Source organism: Acromyrmex echinatior, chromosome 6, assembly GCF_024713525.1.
Source record: "Acromyrmex echinatior isolate Ae372 chromosome 6, ASM2471352v2, whole genome shotgun sequence".
Lineage (NCBI taxonomy): Eukaryota > Metazoa > Arthropoda > Insecta > Hymenoptera > Formicidae > Acromyrmex > Acromyrmex echinatior.
Genome location: NC_141857.1, coordinates 6,506,545 through 6,526,617, shown reverse-complemented (window position 1 = coordinate 6,526,617; position 20,073 = coordinate 6,506,545). Strand labels below are relative to the sequence as shown.

The following is a 20,073-nucleotide window of genomic DNA, read 5'->3' as shown; positions in this document are numbered from 1 at the left end:
ATATATACAATGAGAATAATTAAATTAGCATCTTTATTGACACGAAACCGATCATATAAAGCGGTACAAAATTTTTTTAAAATAGCATACAATACGCAACGCATAATTAATCACAGCTAACATAAGGCCATTTATCTTCTATGTCTGTGATGCTGAAGTATTTCCAATAGTTTTGGATCAAATAAATCTGAATTGCTTCAAATGATGCATACACTGTACAGTAGCAGTGTACATCATTTTTATAGGAAGAGAATAATACAAATTGTATGATATAAACACTTATAAGAATAAGCGCTATAATGACTAATGCGTAAATCGCACGAATCAAGCATAGAGTTAACATCAAGCTGCTTCCCGGCGAACACATTGTGGTAAACAAATAAAATCTCTAATGAGATTTATTTTAACTTTCAATATTATACGCCGAGCGGTATATAAATATAATATATACGCGCATATATAAACGATTTCTATATAAAAATATCATCCACGTACATATCGATATTATTCATTAAGATTGAGAACACACGCTTTTATCATTTCTTGTATAGAAGTGTTAGATATTATTATTTCAAACTATCTATAGTAAAATATATAAAATGCATATTTTCAAATCTTATATTCAATCGTAAGAAATAGACCCTTGATAGAATCTATAAAAATAGTCCTCTAAAAATAGAGTCTGAGGATGCTAAAACTGCAAATTTTCAACATTATTTAATGACATAATCCAGAAAAAACTGTATTTAACAATCAACATTAATATCTTATCAATCTGGCGATTTCTTTAGAAGAAACCATAGTTCATTGCAGTTCGTTTGTAGAAAAAATATATACATCGCTGAACACAGTTATGAATACAATTATATCAGAAGTCAACAAATGGATAATGAGAATAATTTTCAATGAAATTATTGAATCATGTTAAGATGTAAGTTAAAAATACAATTTATTATTATCCACTTGATACTTCCATTAATAAAAGGCACTATTCAGGTCCCAATATTAATTAATCGAGATCAGGATTGAATAATCCTTGGATCCCTCCAATTCCTTACTTTTTCTTTTTCTACTCTTTTAGAACATATCTCATATACGATATATAAATGGTCAAATTTCTTAAAATAAAAATGCTTATGTTACAGTTGATAGATATGTTTGATAGATATGTTAAGAATGATTAATTCTCAAAAGAGAAACGAAAAATATGTGAACAACATTGTGTAATTATATCTTCGGAATATATATGTGTGTGTGTGTGTGTGTGTGTGTGTGTGTATGTATATCTATATATACAGATTTCGTTATCAATGCATTAATGTTTAACGATACATTTTCTAATCGATTTGAAATCGTAATGTCATGGGGGAAGAAGCGTGACACCCTGTTTGTATGCTGCAATAGTGAACTAAAGAATGAAAAAAATGTTTATCGATAGGACCAGCCTATTATCTCAGAATGAATAATTCTGTAGATATTTGTGTGAGGCATAATTACATCCTACATTATATGCGAGCACAAATAATTATCTCAACGACGAGAGATAAGGTTGACAAGTCATGCGCTGTACCGGCTGATAGAGTCTTCTTTGTACCGGACTAGCGGTAACATTATCATTTGATCCGAAATTATAAGAATTGGGATCCCTAGATAAATCAGCGGTGCCTGTTTCTGCAGGACGATTCTCCTGGAGCGGAGAATCTCCGTTGCCGACCTGAGACTGCGCGGCAGCTTCGTTCCTCTTGCGGAATTTTGTCGAGTACTTGTAAAAGTCCGACATTTCAAAAGGCTTTGTCACTTCCCTATATGGTTGATATTTTCCTGGCTGCACAATCGTGCAATTTTGCGGTGAGCCTAACGGTCGTATCACATTATCGCAGACGTCCATGGATGGCTTCGATTCGGCCGGTATCTCCAATACTTTCGACCTGATTGTGGGCTGATCATAACGAGGATGAGACTGTTGCACTGGGTGCTGCCGCTCCTCGGGCTTATCTCTCTTATGACGGTTCGCTGGGCTCATTGGCAGTGGCGGTCCGGCTGTCGTCTGATTATCTCTTGCGTTCTCATTAGTGGCAGTTTTAATACGAACAAGTGGTGGACTCGATTGATAATGCACATTTTTTCGTGCGGCGATCAGATTGTGATCCAAGCCCGCACTCACTCCTGCATCCAACGATGTTTCGTACCACTCTTTCTGACGACTTTTACGATTGTTATTGATGTATTCCGTCGCAGACGCATCTTTACCATCGTGCGAATCGTGCGAATGATTCGAGTTCCAGGTCTCTACGCTACCTAATGATTGTGTACGCAGCAGCATCTTGTTGTTCGTCGACGTTTGTTGTTCGGATAACGGCAGCAGGTGAACAGAGTGATGCTGATGGGATGACGCGGTGACATTGCTGCTCGACGAGCTTTTAGTACATGCAACGGCAACCGTGCGATAACGCGATTGTGTGTCAAGATTCGCCTCACTGACACTGTTGTGTTGAGCATTTCGGCGTCTACGATCTAAACTGCCGAATCTGTCAGATTCGTCCGTGCTCACCCAGTGAATATCATCATGGTGGCGCACCCAGTAACCAGATGGCAATGGAGCCTCGATCGATGTACTGCCACCACTGTGCCGCGAGGTGTTTTTAATGCAAGTTGATAATGACGAGTCACGATCTCGCCTCTGTATTTGCTGAGATTGCGCGCTGTTCTTATAGTAGGCTTGGTAATCGATGGGCAAATAATGAGATGAACGAAGATCTCTGTCATAGGTTCCCTGTCCGCTTCGCCGTAAGATATCCGCATTATCGAGGTGCTTGTATTCAAAGGAACCCGAATACTGTAGTTTGTGGGTGTGCTGCTGCACCTGATCCTGTAATTGTTGTTGCTTTTGCATATGCTGAAATTTAAGGTAGCGCATTTGACGTTCGTCTTCGGTATATGTGTTCGGCACGTAAGGTCGATATATTCTCTCAGTATCCTGATAATGGCCACGAGATCCGCCGCTTCCATGGGAATATGTACGCGCGCGATACTGATCAGGTAAAATGTAGACGTTGTGATTATCAGTGTGATCGTGTTCCATGATCTTAATGTTCGATTGTTCGACAGGACTTATGCCGGAATATGTGCCACTGTGATGATGATGATTGCAAACGCTCGGTATGGTTAATTGCTCCTCATATCCATGTCCACTGTAAGTATTCGATTTGTCCTCAGATGCCAAGGGACTCAAACTAATACCAGGTTCATGAAGAATACTCCTTCCAACAGATTTCGGACTTGTTACCTCATTTCCTGTTGCATACAAATTATGTTATAGATTGAAACGTTATTTTGTAAAATTATAAAAGAAGTAATTGTAATAATTTTTCTCTAACACACACTACACACTACACACACACATACACACACACACACACACACACACACATATAATACCTGTACTATCTAAAGGTGGCCGTGGCTTTTTTGTTCTATGCTTTACGTTAATATGTGAATGTGTTTGCGTATTGTAATTTCCTGTGTTCACTAGCAATTGAGTTGGACGCTGTATTTTACCACGAGTTTGTCTAATAAAGTTCAGCTGTGTTTCCAACTCTTGTAGTCTTCGCTGACTTTGCTGATAAGCAAGTCTGTGCTTACGTCGTGTGGCCTTACTTTCCGTAGGATCGTTAATAATACCCAACGCAGCTTCCACAATTCCGAGCTGTATTTGCTTTTCCAACTCCAATTCAGATTCCTCCTGCATGCCGTAAATAGACGACATAACTCCAATCTAACATTTATACATCGATTCTTATACCATTATATTTAAAAAAAAATCTTACAACATCAGATGTCTTCAACTTAAGGATCAATTTTTGTGGATGTATAAAGGAAGTGCCAACTTTTCTACGAAAAGTTGGTGGACTTTCGCCAGGCTCCAGAGGTATTTCCGGTGGTAAAACTCCGGTTAACTCCGCCTCCTCTATGCACAGGTTTTTCAACTCATTATTTTTTTGAGCAAGCTTCTCTTGTAAGGCTTCTCTGCGTTGACGTAGCCATTGCAGTCTTGCAGATAATGGATCATCTGCCAAGGCTCCTGGCACATTTTCGTTTCCTGCCATCACTAGGCAAATGTAAAAAATGATTTCAGTGTGACGTAATTAATTAAAGTTTTTTAAAGTTATGCATTAAATATTGCATTATGTATTAATTGATTGCACTTACCCATATTATTGGATAAGGTATTAGCAAATGGGTCAGCTGTAATCTTTACGATTGTCCTAGTCAATGCATCTTGACGACAGCATATCTTAAACTATGATGTCATTTAAGTATTATTTATTGTTTCATATCAAGGATATACTGGAAGCAAGTCATTAATTTTTGCACAACTCGAGCATTCTTCCTTTGTAGATAAATTGCATACAATCAGTAGCGAATAAAATAAAATCTCTAGTAAAAGTTTCTGATAATCAAAGACTTTCTGTAACACAGCGAAAAGTTTTTTCTTTAATAAACAATATTTTTGAAAGTTTTCTAGTTTATATAATTACCTGACATAAATAACATCTAGATTTCTATGTATTTTATTATTTTTATATAATTGTCCTAATTTTTTTCTTAATAAATTTTTTTTCTTATAAATCACTTTACGTGTCTTTAAAATTACATCTTCTTCAACTTCTAAGCAAAGTCCACTAACGCTTATCCTATTCGTTTCTGTGATAATGCTTAGGTTAAACGTTATAAAAAAGTGTAGATTACTTTATCAATTTATAAGTACTTTATCAATTTCAGCCGATTGGTTGCAAAATCAGATGTCGCTTAAACCGTATATATAACAGCGAATTCAGATAACTGTTTCATTCAGAGACTGTGTGTCATAACTAACGCTTCGGTATTCAAAGCGAATTGAATCGACGCTAAGAATAATCATGATTTTTACCATCGGTTTCTCGCAGAAGAAATGCGTCAAATATGCCTACCAGAAAGAAGTAAACACGAGACTTTAATATCTAGCTCACAGACAGCAGCGTCGTTAAGGCGTGAAGAAAAAGCTCAACCAAGGAGGAACGTCGACTCTGGTCGACTCCGGACTCCAATTCCAGACTTGAGTCACGCACTTTTTGTCAAGAACGTATTCGTATCTATTCTACTCGAATCTACTTTAAGCTACGCCAGTGTTCGTAGTACGCACGCTATTGACTTTCCCACCAGCTGCACTACGACAGAAGGGATCCCACTCCTTTTCATCTGGAACGGATTGTTGATTGTTGATGCATAACCGATGTGAGGCGTGTGGCGTGTATGTACATCGAGCAGGTGTGTTCGAAAAACGTTGGACTTAAGTTTAAACGTCCAATTCGATCACTTGCCGCGCAAATGAAGATAGCTGTTTGTTAATTTTTCGTAGCTGAATTTTTTGCACTTGTCATCCTTCCTCTTTTTTTTTCTACCGTGATCACATATCTAAATTCATATTAAATGGTAAAAGTATGATAAACTAATATATTTACGAAGAATAGACTAAAATAAGTCTGTTCTTTAAATTGTAGCTGAATTACCAATTTAGTAAAATTTCTACTAGATTTAGAGATTTTTTTATCGATATATTTTTTAGGGGCGCAAAAAATTAGGAGAATTTCCGAATAACTTTTGGAGAGGAAAATAAAAAACCTAAATCATAGCTAAAATATTGAAAAAAATCGGAATATAAGGAATTCGAATAGACTTGGCAACATTTGCGATACATCCCAGCAAACGAGAATGGATTGAAATGAATTGAAATGAATTCAGATTTTCAGAAATATTGATTCCCGAATGTTAAAATGAATGCTTTTCAATTCTGAATGCATTTTTATTCATTTATAGGAATTGCATGGAGCATCTCTATGCCTTTCAATCTAAAAATAATATTAACTTTTTCTGTACATTGTGAATACTGTTCAATTAAAAATTTTGAATAGGAAATGCAGTTTTTCAATCCAATTGCATCCAATTGAATCTAATTGAATCCAATTAAATTAAAAAAAAAGTATTTCCTATTTTTTTAAAATACGCATTCGAATAGAAAAAAAATTTCAATCCATTTTAATCCATTCTTGTTTGCTAGGATTATATTTCTCTTTTTTAATCCAAGTACTGTATTAGTGAACGCTATACGTGAAATCATTTAAATATAAAATATGATATTTTATTAATTGAAAACACAATGTAATTAACACTATCGTACATTTTTAGCAAATCGAATGACAATTGGAACTTGAACGGTTCGGCATTTATACGAGTAAATTAAGTGTTGTTATGTGTGAATGAGAAATTAGTATGTAAGATTAGTAATGCGTAAGATTAAAAACAGATAACATAATTGTTTACGCAATGTTAGATCAATCGATAAGAATTTAATTTTGATTTTTTTTTTGTGAATGATCATGACGCAGAAAAATATCTAGATGTGCGACACGCCGCGAGCCGCGAGCGTACTGAAGTTGGCGCGCGTACGTCTGGCGACTAGGGCGCGTACACACCAGTACATCAGTACACAGTAGTAGTACACACCGGTCTGTGTGCAGGGCGAATGACTTTTAAAAAACGCGTGGAAGAGAGGGAGAAAAGAGAAGAAGAGAGAAAGAGAAAGAAGCGGAAACGCCGCGGACGGAACGAAGGAGTCAACGTTCGGATAACATCGCGGTAACGTCGCCGTCGGGTTCGTCGGCGTGGAGGATGACGACGACGGTGTCGCGGGTGCACGAACCCGCCGTGAGCGGAATCAGCGGAATCGACGACGTGCGCGATTGATCGATGCCGTGGCCGCGATGCGCGCCGAGGCCGTGCCGCCAGCTACCGCCGTGCGACATGCAAGAGCCGAGATTGCCGAGACGTTGTTAATCAAACCGTCGATTGACTGAGCGAATAGGAGAGCGTACATATTCCGGAGAACGGGACTGAACGGGGCTAAACGGGGCTGAACGGGGCTGAACGGGGCGGCGCGTAACTTTTCTGGAGCCGCGAGCGAGCGCGAAGGGCGGATAGAGACGATAGAGTGGAATATACAGTGAATGAGAGAGAGGGGCAGGAGGAGGGAGAAGGAATGAGTAAAAGCGAATTAAATTCCTACGCTCGACGATAACGTACGTACGGTGCCGGAATTGCAGCCCAACTATATACGATAGTCTGTTTCTCTTCGCAACGGCGGTTTGTGAGTATTTGAGAGAGATGGACTGAAGGCGGGGAGCAACAACGAGGAAAAAACGAAAGAGAGAAAGAGTGAGAGGAACAATTGGGAGGGTTAGATGAGAGAGGGAGTACGTTTCGATAGAGTGAGTTTAAGAGCAGCGACGACGAGGAATCCGGAGTAGGTACCATTGGGTACGACCGAGGGATTTGGAGGGACCGAACGATTGGGTGCAGGCGTGTACGGAAGGCCGAGGGACCGCTCCATGATGGACGAGTGCATGTTGAACGACTTGTTAGAGTGCTCGGTATGCCTGGAACGACTCGACACGTCTAGCAAGGTACTGCCGTGTCAGCACACGTTTTGCAAGAAGTGCCTGGAGGAGATCGTCAGTACCCATCGCGAGCTACGTTGCCCAGAATGCCGTGTCCTCGTGGATGCCAAGGTGGATGACCTACCGCCGAACGTGTTGCTGATGCGTATCCTCGAGGGGATGCGCAATGCCACGCCGAAGAATCAGGCCAAGTCCGCGTTACCGTTGTTGAGGTCTTCGGGTGGCACTGCCGCGCCCCAACGATTGTTTGGCGGTCACCAGGTTGCTCCGGCTCCTATTGTCACCGGCAATCTCGCACCTGCCATCACTTCCGAGCCGGCAGTACGACATTCCAATGCTGCCGCTAAGCAGGTGCATCTACATAATCAGGCGTACGGAAGAGCGATCTACGATTATGTCTCCAAAGTGCCAGGGTGAGCATTAGATGTTTGTAAGTTGTACAATCACGATTTATTTGTGTATTTTTTTATCTTGCTGTGTAAATATTATTGTTTGTTCTTATAGCGATTTAAGTTTCAAGAAGGGTGACATAGTCATTCTTCGGAAGAAAATTGACAACAATTGGTATTTTGGGGAATGTGGCAATAATCATGGTGTCTTTCCTTTGTCTTACGTTCAGGTATAATCTGTGCATCTTGAAACATCGTGTTATAGTGGTTTGAATACTTTAAACTTGAATTAATCATAATTTGCTTTATCACAATTTCCAGGTGATGACGCCTTTGACACCGCATGTACCTCAATGTAAAGCACTATATGATTTTAGGATGACAAATGATGATGAGGATGGTTGTTTAACATTTAACAAGGTAGTTTCACATATTACTTTTTCATAATCATTTACCATTAATGTATCAATGACATGTTTATATGTACAAAATAAATGTATTCCTCAGGGAGAAGTTATCAGCGTTATTCGAAGAGTAGATGAAAATTGGGCAGAAGGTAAACTTTTGGACAGAATTGGAATCTTTCCGCTGGCTTTTGTCGAGCTGAATAGCGTTGCTAGAGCTTTAATGAAACTCTCGACCAAGTAAGTAGAACGATTGATTAATATAATTGTCATGTTTTTTTAAGTTTTTAAGTAAACATATATTAATTAATGTTTTAATCAGTGTACAGCCGGGACCGTCAAGGGTAGCCCCGCCAACTCCGACGAACGAAGAAACCACGCCGTTAATACCAACCGATCATTCGCGTAATGTGCAAACAACGAGTCAATCTCGACCGCAATTGGTGCAGGTACATATTTTTGATCAAGCATTTAGATACTTTCTAGCAAGAAATAAGTGATACAGTCATAAATCATTACATTCTTGTACTAATGTTAAATAGAGATTTACTGTAGAGATAAAGAGAGATTTACTATACTATATCATTTATGTCTCTTCCTAGAAAGCACTCTTTATTAATTTAACATAAGATGTGTTTTGTGAGACATGTGTTTTGATGTTATATTGCACAGAACGCTGCATTACAGGTATCTGACTCTGTCTCAAATGTATCATCTGGCGGCAGCTCCACAACCACTACTCCAAACACCCCCAACAGTTCGACCACGTCCAGCAGTTCCAGTACTGCTCCGAGTAGTCCTGGTAGTCCTGCAACGTCGCCACCGGCGGTCGGCAACAGGCATAACGTTAAACGTCATAGTTTTACTGCCGTCAATACAGGTCACCATGCACATCCCCATCATAGACATAGCGCTGAAATACTTAGTCCTCCGGTAGACAGTGCCCCTAATAACGCCAATAATAGTGGAGGCAATGAGTCATTTTCCTCCTTACAAGTAAGGGAACCTTATCATGTTTTTCTAACAATTTCTGTATGGATAGCTACATACAGTTCATAATTCTCTCTTGCTTTTTGTATTTTGACATTTTTTGAATACTAAATTTAAATGAATTTTCTTCTATTATAGACGAGCGGTAGTTGTACAGATCATAATCTTCGTCACAGACGAAGTGGCAGCAGCGATCTTGTTCTTGCTCAGGCGTCACAAAGTATATCTGCTAGCCAAACTACTACTAGCGCATCCACTACGACGCATCTGCCAGCGGCATACGTAGCATTATATCCATACAAGCCCCAGAAAGCGGATGAGCTTGAATTACGAAAGGGTGGGATTTACATGGTAACGGAACGCTGTCAAGATGGATGGTTTAAAGGAACGTCCAATCGTACCCAGAAGTGCGGAGTTTTTCCTGGAAATTACGTTGCACCTGCCAAGTAAGCATTTGCGTTCTAATCTTTGTCTCGTGGGTTAGTCTGGTTATTTCTAAGTTACAGTTTCCGGTATATTTGCAGCAGATGTCAACGCGGGCTGTGCCGCGGATCTCCAAACTCACCGAGTCAACATCAAGGTTCACCACTATCAAACGCCTCATCGAATACTGAATCGCGTTTGGCGGTGACGTACACAAAGAGCAAGGGTCCCGCGCCACAACCGTACAATCCTCGTACACTGCCGCCGCCTGAATTACCGCCGCGTGCCATCAGCCCATCCACAACGACAACCGTGTCTTCGTCCTGGCACGGCGCCGCTCAGTCTAATCAGGGACCGAATCAAGAAACTAGTCCGCCCCGACATAACGATCAAAATGCCGCTGCTCCACTTGGACGCAGTCACAGCGCGGTGATGACGGCAAATATTCGTATGTACTTGAAGTAAATCTCATTGGATTATGCTTTTCATTGATGCTAATTATACGACGTTTCTTTTCAGCTTCCCCTGGTAAACAAATCACCGTATCGTCATCGTTACAACCGGCAGCTGGCATCAATAATGCTAACAATGGCTGCAGTAGCATTACCATCTCTGCTTCTTCTTCTTCCACAGGCGATATGAACAGAAGCCCGAACAATACTCTGCGTGTAGCGAGCGGTATCGTATTATCGAATGCAGTCGCGACAGCGTCCAGAACCACGGAAAAGGTATCATTCCTGTAATAAGTATTTGTACACATATTGCGATAATGTAATGCTTACATATACCCATTTATTACAGACGAAAGAAAAGAAGGATAAATGCGTTTCATTGATGCGCCGCTTGACCAATATTAAGAAGTCTAAATCGCCTCCACCTGCTACATACTCAATGGATAATCCTGTATTCGACGACGGTAATTCCATCAATCCGATGCACGTTCGGTGAGTAGACGATTAATTCAGATTATCGTGAATTTATGAATACGTTTGTGTGTACATACAATCTGTATTATAAACCAAAAGTCGAGAACGGTAATTTATAATTTGCATGTTCTGATAATTGATTTTGTTTGATATGTACTCCATCTAATCCCGCTAATTTTCGTATGCACGTACATGCATTTACTGCGAATACCGTGTTCTCAGATTGTCGAGCAATTTATGTGCGCGTATGAATGTTTGTCGAAGTGTTAATTTAAATGTTTAAATAAAAACACTATTTTTTTCTTTTTTGCTAAGATCGTTGCATGATCGTTGCATCGTCAATAATTATGCACACGTATAGAGTAGATAGATAAGTGGCTTAGGTAGCCACTCACGAATAATGTAAATGTTTAAACGTTATCATGCTTTGTGCGGCATGACACAAACTGCACGCCTTGAAATGTTTCTCTAATATTGTGTTGGGATGGGATGGGTGGGACGAATTGACAATCGCAGATCGGGGTCTTGTCCAAGTCAGTTGCTACAGGTGGTACCCACACAGGAATTAAATGCTTCAAACAGCCCACACCGTTTATGTCCGGGCTCTGTTCAAGGGCACATCACATCCTCACAGAGACTGAAATGCAAGGAGAGACCCTCCTTACCAGTGTCAGTAACGCAGAGGTTAGTCGTTTATAATCCTAAATATGAACCGGCGACTCGAAATTTATGGAACTCTTCTGCCATAAATTATAATTATTCATTTATTAAATATGAAAAGAATAATCGTTTTTTTGACATTAGAAAAGCTGCGATAATGTTTATATAATATTTTACAACAATTAATAACACAATTGTATGTAATACTTTACTTTAATGAAAGTATAGGATATTATATTATTTCTACTGATAGAAATATCCTATATAAAATTAATATCTTTATATTTTAAGCGGTCACATTTCTTAATTTTTACGGCGAAGACGTGCCTATGTGTAAGTTAATATACATATTTGAGAATTCTATCATATAGGTACTTATCGTTTCCTTGTTTTTTCTTTATATTAGTATTTATATTTTATTACGAGATAGAACTGCATTTAATTTCAAGGTAAGCTTAGAAAAATCTAGATCACATTTATACAATCTATTTTACGTTAGTTGCATAATTAATGTTTGTAGTCGTTTTTCTTATATCACAGAATTGTAGCACGCTCTTTTGCACAAGATAAATTTTATTTTATATAGTTAGAGAAACATTGTGATTGCAGACAATTTGCATGTTTAGAAAATTCCATTAAATGTTTGTTACATAGTTCTTTGTCGATAATTTTCTGTACAAAATGATATATAATTTATATATATTTTATTTATTATGCTTGTGTGATGCTGAATCGTCTGATATATAAGCATTTTATATATTATATTTTATATTTATATAATAAATTGCCATCGCAATTTATTATAACGATAGTTTTATTACACATTGATTCTTTATTCCTATCTAGATCCAATGAATCTGGTGCAATGGTGCAATGCGTGACCGTTGGAAATCATCATCGCAAGAGTAATTCGCTAGACGCTGGAATGGGAAAGCAAATGAAGCAGCAATCGTCTCGTGACCGGTACGTATAATTTTGTCCCTCAAATGCCCTGGTTTAACTCTTGTTAACTTTCGCCCGTTAATCACAAGATTATAACAGTTCTCGTTATTTCATGATAACTATGTTCAATTTTAGCACGGGATACAGATTCCGTTGTATCGTACCGTATCCACCTAATAGCGAGTTTGAGCTGGAACTTCGTGTAGGGGACATAATATACGTGCAGAAGAAGCGCGACGACGGATGGTACAAAGGTATGCAGCAGCGTACTGGTCGCACGGGACTATTTCCGGCTAGTTTTGTGGAAGCTTTCTGAGACCCGACACAAAGTCGCCTAGTGTTAGAAACTTGTATATAACTTGGCCTTTTGTGTAAGTATTTACACGACATATTCGGATTATCCCCGCTAGCGGTACGTATCCGCGGGTATTTGTTGTTAATTCTCTCTGGGATATCATCGGCTGCAAAGCGACTGGTGCATGCACGCGCATACTGTATCTCGAGCTGTGTAATGTAATGTACGTACAGCTATTGTGTAAACTTAATGGGCCATTAATTAACGTATTGTAGTAAACGCGCCGTGTAAGTAACCGACGACGCGTCGAGTTAATGAATGCATTCGCGCGATGGATACAATAGGAAATTTTAGCGCAAAGTAATTATGCATATTTTGCATGTAAATAGATGCGAGAAATGACGAAGGGTAGTACGAAAACGACGCGGAAACTACTCGGAACTTATACTGCCATCGATTATGTAGGCGTGCGTAATTGTAATAAGAATAACGAATTCATTTTGCGCGACATTACTGCCATTTGCGATTGTAAGGGAAAAAATCGGTTTCCCATTTTGAGCTGATTTCGAACTTGCTGTCTTTTTTCGACACACGCACGACGTGTAAAAGAGATTAATATAGATTGTGTAAATTTTGCTTACGCGTACGAAGCCGTTCATGACACATAATTAAAGTAGAATTATAGAATGAATAAAAAAAAAGAAAGAAACTGTATATAGGGAAGAGGATTTAAAAAAAAAATCTAAATATCTCAGAGACAGAGAGACAACTTATACATAGACTAATACAAGCCGATAAATGTAGATATGTCTATATATGCGATAATACGCTTAAATTCTATCAGCAATGTTGATTGCAGTTGTACGTAGGTTGTTCGAAAAGTTTTAAGCCTCAACATGAAGATAACATTACTCGTTAAATTCTGGTACTACAATCATACATGCTCTGAAAGATACCTGTGAAAATTATAACTATTTTGAACGCTCAGTTGTTTACAAGTCATTATGCTAATCGATGTCAGTATCTTTATACAAATGGAAAAAAATCGAATATCGTACCGTAATTAATTCTTGCATTGAAAAAGCAATATGCTTGCGCAAGTTAAAGCTGAGTTGGACGCTGTTTACTCTGCTCCATTATTTGCCACCGCGAAAAGATGGACTGTTGAATTTAAACGTGGTCGAACCAGAGCTGACGATGAGCGTTCGGGACGGCAAACAACTGCGACCATCACCGATAATATCGAAAAAGTTCATCAAATAGTATTGGACGACCATCGAGTCAAGATTAGAGAAATAGCAGAAGCTATGGATATATCGAAAGAACATGTTTATCATTGAATGAATCATGCATAAGTTAACCGCGTATTGGATGCCGTGCTTGCTTATCAAAAACGTATTTGAATGAACATTTTCAAGGCTTTGTTGGAGCGGTTTAAGCGAAACAAGTCGGATTTTTCAATTAATAACTGTTGATGAAACTTGGATCCACTATTTCACTCCTGAGATGATGGAACAGTTAAAACAGTGGATTGTAAAGGGTAAACTTGTTCCGAAGATGGATTCATCAGCCGATGTTAATGATCATATTTTCCTTTGTTTCTTTATATATCGAAAACCGGAAGATGATGACGACTGTTCTTTAGAATAGTCATGGAATTGTGTTCATCGATTATCTTGAAAAAGATAAAACAATAACGGGGGTACTACGCATCATTAATTGATAAGCTGAAGATAGAAATTGCGAAAAAACGGTCACATTTGAAGAAAAAGAAAGTGCTGTTCCATCAAAATAACGCACCATCTCACACTTTGATGGTCGCTGTGGTAAAAATTCACGAATTGCAATTCAAATTGATTGACCACCCACTGTATTTACCAGACCTGGATCGCTCCCAGCAACTTTTTTCTGTTTCCTAAGACTTAAAATTTGGTTCGGAGGACAGAAATTTTCGAACGAGTAGATCGCATCCGTAGAAGTCTATTTTCATTCAGAGTAAAACACCAACTATTATTTGGATAAGTTAAAGGAGAGCATCGCACTGAGAAAAGTGTATTGATTTAAAAAGAGACTGTGTCGAAAAATAAAACTGAAGTTGACCAAAAAAATACTTGTTTCTATGTTAGGCTCAAAACTTTTCGCACGTCCCTCGTACTTTAGATTGTCTAGATAGGATCGTATATAGTTAATAGGCTAATTACAAAGTTAAATTTTATCGGTTTTTACTTTAACGGAACAGTTAATTAATAAAAAATTTTATATAATGTAACGTAAATTATTCAAGAAATTATTTAAGAATTCAGTATTTAATTAATATTTGTTGATATAAACAAAATAAATAATTACTCGACCAAAACTCCAGGTTCTTCTCTTCTTTGATTATACGAATGAACAGGCAAACCTAATAGTTCTTGACTTTGTTACAAGTATGCATGAAAATGTGATATAATAAAAAGTAGAAAAAAATGATTTAATTCATTCATTCATTTTTCTATTTAAACATTACATGATATCAATTATGGTAACAATGTGTATTCTTATGCCAAATGTCTAAAGTTAAAAATCACTAGGTTTGTTCAGTGTGTAAATAATTATTTCTGGTATTATAATTGTAAATTAAAATTATTTTTCTGCAAAAAAATGAATATTTAATGAGTAAAGTATTATTACATATGTGTGTGTGTGTGTATATATATATATACATATATATATATATATATATATATATATACAATAATATTTATGAAAGATCTGTTTTTTTAATCTTGTTTGTTTAAATGGTCAGACTAGGTGCTTTGAATTCAACGTTTTAAATTATGATCCATGACGTGACTCATTGAAATGCTTGATACAAGTCTCCATTTAATATTCTTTTTTCTCTTACATTAGACTTCTGGCCTGTGTTAGGTCAGACTACGCATTGAAGATTGAAAGATTGAAATTTGACCAATCAAAACAATAGGAGCTAAAATTCCTTTATCCTTATTGATCAAATTTGAATTTTTAATTTCAATCTTCAATGCATAGTCTCATTCCGGCCTTACATCTCTCTCTATGCTTGGTACGCACGCTGATTATTAAATTTTTCGAGAGAAGACATGAGCTTAAATATTTTGATTCTTCAGGGTCGAAACCAGGAACCTCTGCCATGATAAACTAGTGCGTACCTGCCACGCTCACGCTCATTCAAATATAATTAAATAGTACATACAGGAGATAGAGTAATTATTTAAAATATTATAGTTTTGTATTATTTTTTGCAGGAAAATTAATTTAAGTGCATTATCGCATAGATATTTGTAGGTTTGATCCTGAGATATTTAGAATTATGAATTTTGATCCATATTCATCAGTCATACCGGATTTTATATAATTTTCTCTTTCCTACTCTGCCATTGTAGACGATCGACTTATTTGCCGCCGATATCTTATTATGCTTGTGTATCAAAAGATATACTATATGAAAGCACAACCAATAATTTTAATATTGACATTATTTAAGACTGGATTATGTTTTGAAATTGTTGATCGAGATTAAGTGAATGTTCTTTCTTAGTGGATATATCCACTTATATACCCCCCCCCCCCCGTACAAAAAAAGATGTTCCATTTTAACGAACAATTCGAATTGTTATAAACAATTTAGCTAAGATATTTAGAAAATGGCCTTGATACGCGCAATGTTGATGTTGATATTATTATATACTTTGTATACCATTTTATAACTCGATTTATAACTTGTTTTCTAATTTATGAAGTCACACAAGCATCCATGGCATAATGACGAGTTAGTTGTTTAAATAGGTAATTCAGAATAAATACGAAAATATCCAATAAATTAAAGTGCTTCCATTATCTGATTAATGATCAGTATGTAAATATAACTTTTGTTACGTTCTTTATATTTTCTATTATTTTTATTCGTATTAAATATGCAATTTTACGCAATTGGTTTTTATAAATCTTTATAGATACGCTGTTAAAAATTGTTTTATTGATTGCGATTATCATTGAATTAATTATACTATTATCTTTTAGAGTTTATGATTAAATCACAAAAGTGTACCTTATTTCGATATATTATTCAATAATTACACATACACACACACACACATACACGCGCGCGCACACACACACGCACACGCACACATACACACATTAATTACATACATTACGCGTGTCTAAATATGTAGAGAAATATACTTGTATATACATATATATTCGTAATGCTCAATTCATTAACATTTATGTATAAATAATCTATCTACATTTATGTATTTGAATTTAAATACGTATTGCACAAATCCAAGTATAAACAATACTACAAACATCATACATGATATAATTTCAATCACATACACGTACGTATATATCCTGGGGATATATATTTATATTGATTATGAATATTTAATGGCAGATTTTATTGTAACTTAATATCGTAGAAGTTTGCAGATGTTTCGTTATCTGATTAGAGAATCCGATGTACAATGAATAATATTATGATACAGAGATAATACAGAGATACCAAAAGCATTGCACAATATATTGTAAAGACGAAAGTATCTTAAAGAGATAAATCTCAAAGAGATCTTTATTTAGGGAACAAAAGAAAAAGTATTGACTATAAAATTTCTAATCAGAACTTTTATCATTAATTTTATCGATGAAATTGTATATAACACTGCATTACGCACTATAACATTATTAATTCTATATTACGTTTCTAACTAACCAACGGGTAAAACGTTGCAAATATAATCACTTATAACATCTGTGAAATCCTACGATATGAAAAATTTCGATATGATTGAAATCATTAAAATTAAAAACAAATATTAAAAAACAATTTATGTTACAATAACGTTGTAAAAGGATTGATAAGAAGCATCCATCTCTGTCCGTTGAGATAAAGGAAAGAAAGTTGTCTGTAAATTTACGAGTGAATAATTTTATGTGGCCATGCAATTGTAGAAAATAAAATCTAGAAGAATTAGCATAATCGATAAGAATTATGAAACTTATCGATGTTGATGAAATCTACATTACTCATACGAGGAAAGTGTGACTTAGATTCTAAACGTCTATATACACGTATGAAGAGATGTAATTTTATAGCTATTCATCCGGATGGGGAAGGTGGCTGGATATATTTTTGTATGTCAGTCACTTCGGCATAAAAAAAAGTGAACGACCGATCGACCATAGGATCGAATTTATTCGAATCTAGAATTATGATATAGTCAGGAAAAAGAAAATATCTCTTACACTCTTATGCGAGGGGCCACACTGCGCATGTTATAATAAATTTGGCAGTCTATTGTACCACAATATTTAGAAATCAGAGAAAAGATAGGAAATAAAAGGCGAAATATATACATATATACATTGTGTGTATATCTATTTATATTTATATCGAAGAAAAATTTGTCTCTTTGTGTTCATGCGGATCATTGAAATTATTATACCATATCTTTTACAGATTATTAATGTGTCATACGTACGATGTATTTAATATTTTGCATTTCTGTTTTGCATATCCATCTGTGACAAAGAATGCGAATTTTCATAAGATTATAGTTTTTATTTTTACGTCTCTTCTGTTCATCTCCATGATAATTAAATTATACGATTGAATTTTTTATGTCATACTGGAAGAAACTGGATAGTATTGCAACCTATTTATACACAGGCATACATATGTGTATTTTATATGACGTAAACTTAAGTAATTTATTATTAATGGCTTGTAAAGAAGGTACTGCTAAGTTGCGGATGGTATATCAGATTAGCTGTAACGAGAGAGATTAATTATTACCGTCGCTGTTTTACATGGTGTGCAACATCAGACATGACACGACACATGTAAGATCATATTCTGTGTAATTATGTCGTTGATTTAACATCGTTGCCTGTTGTTCATTTTTACGAAAGCCGCAATGTACGAAATACGTGTGTGACGCAAATCATAAATCAATGAACGCGTATGTATGATGTGACTGTCTTCGTGGGCTGTAAATAAGTTATTGCGAAATCTGACGTTCCCGCGACATTATGGTAAACAAAAATCATGTCATTAAAATTCTACTCTCGTATACATAGAGACGACGACTTCTCTGCGTTGCGCAACGGTCGAAATCTGTCTAGGTTGCAGAGCAGATACATGTAGCGTAGGAATATAAGATCCAAGTCAAGAGCCTTTGTTTAGACCAAATGTGTTTCTAGCACTTCTTTCGTAAGGGAAAAAACTTAGAATAGTCGTTACCGATTACTACCTTTACACACGCTACTTACGCTATTCGGTATTTTGTCACTAACGTAACGATGTTCCAACAAATCTATGTCGATGTCGTGTCCAAGCGTAATTTACACGTATCATAAGTATCGTTTAATATTTAAATAGCATACGAAACCTGTAATAAAAAATCCTTCACGTGGCTACCACAAATGCCGGGTCTGTATATGTGTCCCAAATCAGTCATTTCTATTTGTTGTGCTCGTGAAGTTGATTCGCTATGACGATATATTATGTCAAATTATATTTGATTTAATAGATCGTAAATAATTATTTCAACAGAAAATCACAAATCGATCAATTTCGTGCAATTGGACTTATTGAAACTGTATCTCTTTTTTAAATGTGTGCTGAACTTGTATAGTTTTTTAATTGCGCGAAATCGTTCGGTGTGCTGAATTTTTTAAACTGCCGCAGACAGCATATAGGAAGTTGAAGTCTTTTGTAGTCTATTGTATTATAGAGAGCAGTTTCGATAGACATGCACAGACTCTGTTCCAGTGCTTTAAAAACTGCCATATATGGAGATATTTAAATGGAAAAGCATAATATAAATACTTTATTTAATAAAATATAAATATTACAGCTAAAAATATACATTGACGATGATTTTATCAGTGAGTGAAAATGTTTTATATTATGTTTTTAACATATATTAAATAACTACATATATAGTAGCTTTTAACATAATCAGAACAGTGATTAATGCAAGCGAATCGAATTCGCTATTGCTACAGATACCATTATCATCATTTTTCTCATTACATTTGTTATTCTAAAGGTAGAATGTTCTTTTTTTTCTTAAAAAGTTACCTTTTTTTAGTACACACAGCAGAATATATCGTATCAATATATTCATAAAAGCTTGACAAAAATACTATTATATCTCAGGAATGCCTCTAAAATAAAATCGGTAATGGTATCGATATAAATTTATTATCTTATTTTCCCATTGTTTCTCTAATAAAAATTTTCATCTTTCCCTAAATACGGAGAGAAGCGCTTAAATAATAGATTTCTCTAGTTTTATTTGTTTGATGTTCACGCATTGATGCCATTCGTGCTGTCTACTTTAATGCAACAGCTGGTCTTCTTGATGTAAAAGCGCTTCTTTGCACGCGAGCGTATCAATTGTGCCCTGTCGGAAGTTTATTAAAGTTATTTAACATGGTCCTTTACGCACCAATGTACAGTTAACTGCACGTAAGATGTTTCTGTCTGGAACGTGCGTGGAATTTTATCTTTGTTGCACATAATAA

General features: G+C 36.3%; 2 protein-coding genes and 1 long non-coding RNA gene across 11 annotated transcripts; 2 read left to right on the top strand and 1 right to left on the bottom strand.

Annotated features, from left to right (window-relative positions):
• Window positions 1-15: 15 nt before the first annotated feature.
• On the bottom strand, window positions 16-6,026 carry sstn (stepping stone). 4 transcript variants are annotated; one of them, XM_087407084.1, is made up of 5 exons: window positions 4,539-6,026; window positions 4,210-4,468; window positions 3,828-4,108; window positions 3,439-3,742; window positions 16-3,294 (listed from the first exon to the last, which is right to left on the bottom strand). In XM_087407084.1, the coding sequence occupies exons 2-5, from the start codon at window positions 4,211-4,213 to the stop codon at window positions 1,526-1,528; spliced, it is 2,358 nt and encodes a 785-aa protein (XP_087263210.1). In that variant the 5' UTR covers window positions 4,214-4,468; window positions 4,539-6,026; the 3' UTR covers window positions 16-1,525. The 4 variants fall into 4 exon arrangements, with proteins under 4 accessions (XP_087263210.1, XP_087263211.1, XP_011067609.1 ...); XM_087407085.1 differs by having other exon boundaries at window positions 4,931-6,026; XM_011069307.2 differs by having other exon boundaries at window positions 4,971-6,026.
• LOC147909318 (uncharacterized) lies at window positions 2,907-3,595 on the top strand. The gene is made up of 2 exons (XR_015545388.1): window positions 2,907-3,039; window positions 3,109-3,595. It is a non-coding gene; the product is annotated as an uncharacterized LOC147909318 (long non-coding RNA).
• Window positions 6,027-6,538: 512 nt separating the features above from the next.
• Window positions 6,539-19,746, top strand: POSH (SH3 domain containing ring finger posh). Of its 6 annotated transcripts, none has more exons than XM_087407082.1 (13): window positions 6,539-7,906; window positions 7,998-8,112; window positions 8,204-8,302; window positions 8,390-8,526; window positions 8,609-8,735; window positions 8,974-9,282; window positions 9,415-9,722; window positions 9,801-10,147; window positions 10,219-10,427; window positions 10,501-10,643; window positions 11,142-11,309; window positions 12,132-12,248; window positions 12,363-19,746. In XM_087407082.1, exons 1-13 carry the CDS (start codon window positions 7,425-7,427, stop codon window positions 12,541-12,543), a joined length of 2,742 nt encoding a protein of 913 aa, XP_087263208.1. In that variant the 5' UTR covers window positions 6,539-7,424; the 3' UTR covers window positions 12,544-19,746. The 6 variants fall into 6 exon arrangements, with proteins under 6 accessions (XP_087263208.1, XP_087263206.1, XP_011067607.2 ...); XM_087407080.1 differs by having other exon boundaries at window positions 9,783-10,147; XM_011069305.2 differs by having other exon boundaries at window positions 8,959-9,282; window positions 9,804-10,147.
• Window positions 19,747-20,073: the final 327 nt, after the last annotated feature.

What these genes read in the sequence shown, in the direction of transcription:
- sstn (XM_087407084.1), bottom strand. An exon ending in AGTTGAAGACATCTGATGTT is followed by an intron (nt 3,743 to 3,827) that starts GTAAGATTTTTT and finishes TACGGCATGCAG; the next exon opens with GAGGAATCTGAATTGGAGTT. An exon ending in GCCACCTTTAGATAGTACAG is followed by an intron (nt 3,295 to 3,438) that starts GTATTATATGTG and finishes TGTATGCAACAG; the next exon opens with GAAATGAGGTAACAAGTCCG.
- POSH (XM_087407079.1), top strand. Translation starts at nt 7,425, where the DNA reads ATGATGGACGAGTGCATGTTGAACGACTTGTTAGAGTGCTCGGTATGC. An exon ending in GTTGTTTAACATTTAACAAG is followed by an intron (nt 8,303 to 8,389) that starts GTAGTTTCACAT and finishes TGTATTCCTCAG; the next exon opens with GGAGAAGTTATCAGCGTTAT. An exon ending in AGTCATTTTCCTCCTTACAA is followed by an intron (nt 9,283 to 9,414) that starts GTAAGGGAACCT and finishes CTTCTATTATAG; the next exon opens with ACGAGCGGTAGTTGTACAGA.